Source organism: Chrysochloris asiatica, unplaced genomic scaffold (assembly GCF_000296735.1).
Source record: "Chrysochloris asiatica unplaced genomic scaffold, ChrAsi1.0 scaffold00049, whole genome shotgun sequence".
In the NCBI taxonomy this organism is placed as follows: Eukaryota; Metazoa; Chordata; class Mammalia; order Afrosoricida; family Chrysochloridae; genus Chrysochloris; species Chrysochloris asiatica.
The window spans coordinates 11307296-11312556 of NW_006408567.1; the positions used below are offsets into that span (position 1 = coordinate 11307296).

General features: G+C 38.5%; 1 protein-coding gene across 1 annotated transcript in view; it reads left to right on the top strand.

Moving 5' to 3' along the window:
- Positions 1-5261, top strand: part of ITSN1 (intersectin 1 (SH3 domain protein)) — a 352172-nt gene that overhangs the window by 187435 nt on the left and 159476 nt on the right. The window contains exons 13-14 of the mRNA XM_006862548.1: positions 4085-4234; positions 4317-4457. Coding sequence (XP_006862610.1) covers positions 4085-4234; positions 4317-4457 — 291 coding nt within the window. The remainder of the gene's footprint in view (positions 1-4084; positions 4235-4316; positions 4458-5261) is intronic.

Sequence of the window (5261 nt, forward strand, 5' to 3'; positions counted from 1 at the left end):
TATATATATATATATATACTTCTTGTTGTTAAGTGCTGTCGAGTCAGTTCCAACCCATATCACTATGTGATAAATCTTTATGGGAGCAGGAAGCCTCATCTTTCTCCCGCGGGACAACTGGTAGTTTCCAACTGCTGACCTTACGGTTTGCAGCCCGATTTGTAACCACTAAGCTACCAGAGCTTTCTCTCTATGATGTTGTTGTTGTTATGTGCCATCGAGTCGGTTCCGACCCGTAGCGATCCTGTATAGTGTTTCTGTGGAGCAGCTGATGAGCTTGAACCACTGACCTTGCAGTTCAAACGGCTTTGCAGTCCGGCGCATTAACCCACAGCGCCACACCGGGACATCCTCCCCATTCTATCTATCTATCTATCTATCTATCTATCTATCTATCTATCTATCTATCTATCATCTATCTATCGTGGTGGTTATGTGCCATGGAGTCAGTTCAACTCATAACGACCGTGTACAGGATTTCTGAGGTTGTAAATTTTTTACAAGAGCAGAAAGCCTCATCTTTCAAACCCTTGTCTATGGATGTATATACATATATAAATATAAAGACTTTATGTGGTCAAGAGTGGGGAGGATTGTAGATGCAATTTTTTTTTAAGCCATAAATGGTATAATACCAATTGTTTTATTCTACAACAGACTTTTTTACTCTTAGAAAATATGTTTTGGAAGAATTCATTACATTCTATGGAACACTTCATAAATTTGGTGCCATGTGCAGTTTAGGCCTAAGCTTATCTTGCCTGCCCTTTCCAGTGTTAGTATAATACTACAATAGCAAATGCAGTGTTTCTCTCTTATGTGACTAACTGATTTTGAAGATGGGAAATTTTTCCTTGTGAAAAGGTGCTAGTATGTTGGTTTCATCTCCTGATGATCACTTCAGAACATTTTCAGTCAGTAGCTGCTTTTTATTTGGATACAGATAATAATAGAACTGAAAATTTCAGAGCAGACAACCAAAAGATAGACAATTTTCCTTGCTTTATAAAATAATGACATTGTAGAGTATTTGTTCAGAATTATTTGATAGGCATTTACTGTGTGCCTGGCATTGTTAGTCTCTGGGTGTCATGGTGAGTGAATACTCTGGCTGCCCTCCGGAACCTGCCAGTGTGGTTGGAAGCCAGCTACATAAGAGGCAATTACAATAATGCATGCCAAGTGCTCTAATCCTAGACTCTATCTAGCAGTCATCAGAAGCAGTATAGGAAAAAGTTGGTATTTCCAGAGAAATTACAGAACCTTTTGTCCTAAAAAGAAAATGAATGATTTAGGGTGAGTGAGGTCACAGACTTTTAAAACTGGGAAAGAGTTCTCATCTTTTTTTTTTTTAATGAACTTTTTATTGTGAATTGAGTGAAAGTTTACAGAGCAAATCATCAGTTTTACATTCAACAAATCATATACTTTGCTTCATTACATGGTTGCAGTCCCTTCCATGTACCAACAGTTAACAGTATTTACCACTATTGAATTCCTCCCTGTGTCTCCCACTACCTTCATCTTTCCTCTGCTAACCTCCCTCTTGTATAATGCCTGCCCTGTCACCATGTTAACATGTGTTTATTATTCTTCAATGTTTTGCAGCATTCCATTGTGTACCAAAGTTTGTTTAGCCATTCTTCTCTTGATGAGTGTTTACGCTGTGTCCATCTTTTTGATACGTCTCTTATAGACAGCATATTGAAAGATCTTGTTTTCTTATCCGTTCTGCTCTTTATATATTTCTTTTTTCCCTCTCCACTTATTCAGCATTTAAGCATACTTATGAAAGCTGTAAGCCAGCCACTTCATGCCTTTGTAGCACCCTATTTTTTTGTTTTGATTTGTCATAGATTTTATTTTGCTTGGATCTACAGTCAATGTTCATGGAAGTAGCAGTCAAGAAATCAAACAACATGTTATGTTGGGCAAATCTGCTGCAAAAGACCTCTTTAAAATGTTAAAGAGCAAACCTTACCCAAGCCATGGTATCTTCAATTACCTCATCTGCCTCTGAAAGTTGGACAATGAGCAAGGACAACCATTGCAAGAAGAATTGATGCGTTTAAATTATGATGTTGGTGAAGAATATTGAAAGTACCATGGACTGCCAGAAGAACAAACAAGTCTGTCTTGAAAGATGTATACCCAGAATGCACTTTAGAAACAAAGATGGTGAAACTTCATCATCTCAAGTACACTGGACATATTGTCAGGACGGGAGCAGTCCCAGGAAAGGGATCTCATGATTTACAAAGTGAAGTGTCAGCCAAAAGGAGGAAGACCCTTAATGAAATGGACTGACACAGTGGCAGCAGTGATGGGCTCAAACATAACAATTATGAGCATGCTATAGGATCGTGTAGCCCCCCCCCCCCCATTTTTGATAGCCAGTGTCTTCTAAAGTTCTCATCACTATCAACCCAGTACAAGGAGGAAACAAGGTTGTTCCTTGATGTGAAGAATCCTTCCATTCTGGTTGGAATTTTGAGTCACTGCATTCATTAGCAAGAGTCTAGTTCTTCAAATTGTAGCAATTTACACTTGTTCTCAGTATCAAACATCAATATCGTCCTTGGTTAGAGTCTGGTCAACTAGCCATCCAAGTACTTATCTTTTAATGGTCGAAACTGAGTTATTTTATTTCTTGTTCTGGAGGTTTGGGTTTTAGTAGAGTAAAGAAATTTTCATTGTCCTGTGAGTCAGAAAATAAGCAAGAGCAATTTAGTTTAACACATGAAATGTTCCTGAGGGCATAAAGAATTTCATTCCAGTATTAAAATATTATTATTGAAGAATGCCCAAACTTGTCAATAATACTTATTCCACCTAACCTTGATGGCTTGATCAGAACTCAGCTAGAGGAAGATTTAAAAAAAATTTTTTTTTTATAAAGGAAACAAGTGTAAATTGCTATAATTTGATGAACTTGACATATGCTTTTGGATGCAGTCACTCAAAATACCAACTGATAGGAAAGGAACCGTCACATCAAGTATCAATCCTATCCCTTCTGTATACAGTGTTGATAGGGATGGGCAACTTAGACATTGGTTACCTAAAATGGGGGGGGGGGGCTATAAAGGCATGAAGTGACTGGCTTACAAGGTGAAAGGAGATATGGGGATAAGATTCTTATGATTCGATAGTGAGCAATTGTTATCATGACTATTTGCAACTATCACAACTGTAAAGGTAGAAGTTTTACAACAAAAATTGGGGAGTAGTTAATATTGCAGCCCAGGAGCAGAGGACCCTAGGACCATCAAGGGAGAACACCACAAGTGAAATGTGGGAGCCTATCTAGAGAAGCAGCAACACCAGAGATGGAAGCAGAGATAGGGACATGGAGAGATCGAGCAGCTGAAGACTCTAGACTCATTGAAAGAGAAACGTGTGCTGGCGGCCAGGAGGCAAGCTTGCAGAATGTGCCCTTTGTTTGTTTCAATGATTATATCTTCTTGAGTGGTTTTGTGTACACCCCTGGCCCCCCCCCCCCAAAAAAAAGCAAAGCAAAACAAAAAAACAAACCCATAGGGAATAGAAACAAATACTGTTGAATGATGATGGATAGAGGAGTATGTAATCACTGCAATGAAATGATGAGTATAAAACTGATGTTCTTCCGTGTAATCTATCATTCAATTCACAATAAAAACTTTTTTTTTAAAGTTATTAATTTTCATCTTTTAATATTATTGACTGTTACAAAGTTAATGTTAAGTGCCATCAACTTGGTTTCAAGTCATAGAGTCCTTGTATAGAGTTTCTGAGGAGCAGCTGGTATGTTTGAACCATTGACCTTGTTGTGGCTAGCAGTCCAGTGTGTATTCTACAGTGCCTCACCAGGGCTCCAACATAAAGATAATAGTCAACTCTAAATATGCCTAATTTTTCTATAGAAGGAATACTATATATTTCTAGACCTCCATTTTTGCTGTGCTATAATGATTCTCCTATAATGTTTAAAATATTCCATCCCTAAAAGAAAATACATACTGGATATGATACTTTTGTTGAGAGATGCTATATAGTTGAAGGACTCTGAAAATTAATAAATCTTCTGTTTTGTATGTTACAGGCTGCAAAACGAGAACTTGAAAGGCAACGGCAACTTGAATGGGAACGGAATCGACGGCAAGAACTATTAAATCAAAGAAATAAAGAGCAAGAGGACATAGTTGTCCTAAAAGCAAAGAAAAAGACTTTGGAATTTGAATTAGAAGCTCTAGTGAGTGAAGTTTATTTTTGCTTTGGAAATATACCAACCACCATTATAAATGGAAATAATTCTTACTTTTTATTTGTTAAAGAATGATAAAAAGCATCAGCTAGAAGGCAAACTTCAAGATATCAGATGTCGATTGACCACCCAGAGGCAAGAAATTGAAAGCACAAACAAATCTCGAGAGCTGAGAATTGCTGAAATTACTCACCTTCAGCAACAGCTACAGGTGAGAAAATACCTTCCTACAGGCTTTTAGGCTTACTTGATTTCCTCCAATTCAGTCCATTCATTTATTCATTCAGCAAACATTGAACATCTACTATGTACTAGACACTGGTACACAGATGAATTGGACAAGGTCCTTACCTGAAAAATAGGCTCGTCAGTCAACTACCTCAACAAGTATTTGTTGAGCACTGATAAGGTGCTCTACTAGGCACTGAGGATCCAGAAGCGAACAGCAGAGGTGAGGGCCTGCCTTCACGGAGCTTACACTGTCCTTGTGAGGGAGACAGACACTAAGGAAATAAGTAAAGAACCCTTTACTAGATAGAAGGTGCAAAGTGCCATGAACAGGAAGGAGGAGAAGGGTTAGACAGTGCTGAGGATGTGGACCATGGCACATTTAAATCAGGTGGTCAGGGGAAGTTTCTCCGACCATATTTAATTTCCCATACATCTGACATTTGAACTTGTGACACTAAACTTTAATTATCCAGTGAAATAACAGTTGTTAGTGCTGTTGAGTTGGTTCTGACTCATAGCGACCCTGTGTAGGGTTTCCGAGGATCAGCTGGTGATTTGAATAGTCGACCTTGTGGTTCAAACTGACCTTGTGGTCGAGTACTTATTCTACAGCACTGCACCTTGGAAATTTATACTGAATTTAACTATCCAGTGAAATAACAGTTGTTGTTAAGTACCGTGGAGTCAGTTCTGACTCATAGTGACCCTGGACAGGGTTTCCGAGGCTGTAAATCTTTACAGGAGCAGAAAGCCTCATCTTTCTCCCATGGAACAGCTGGTAGTT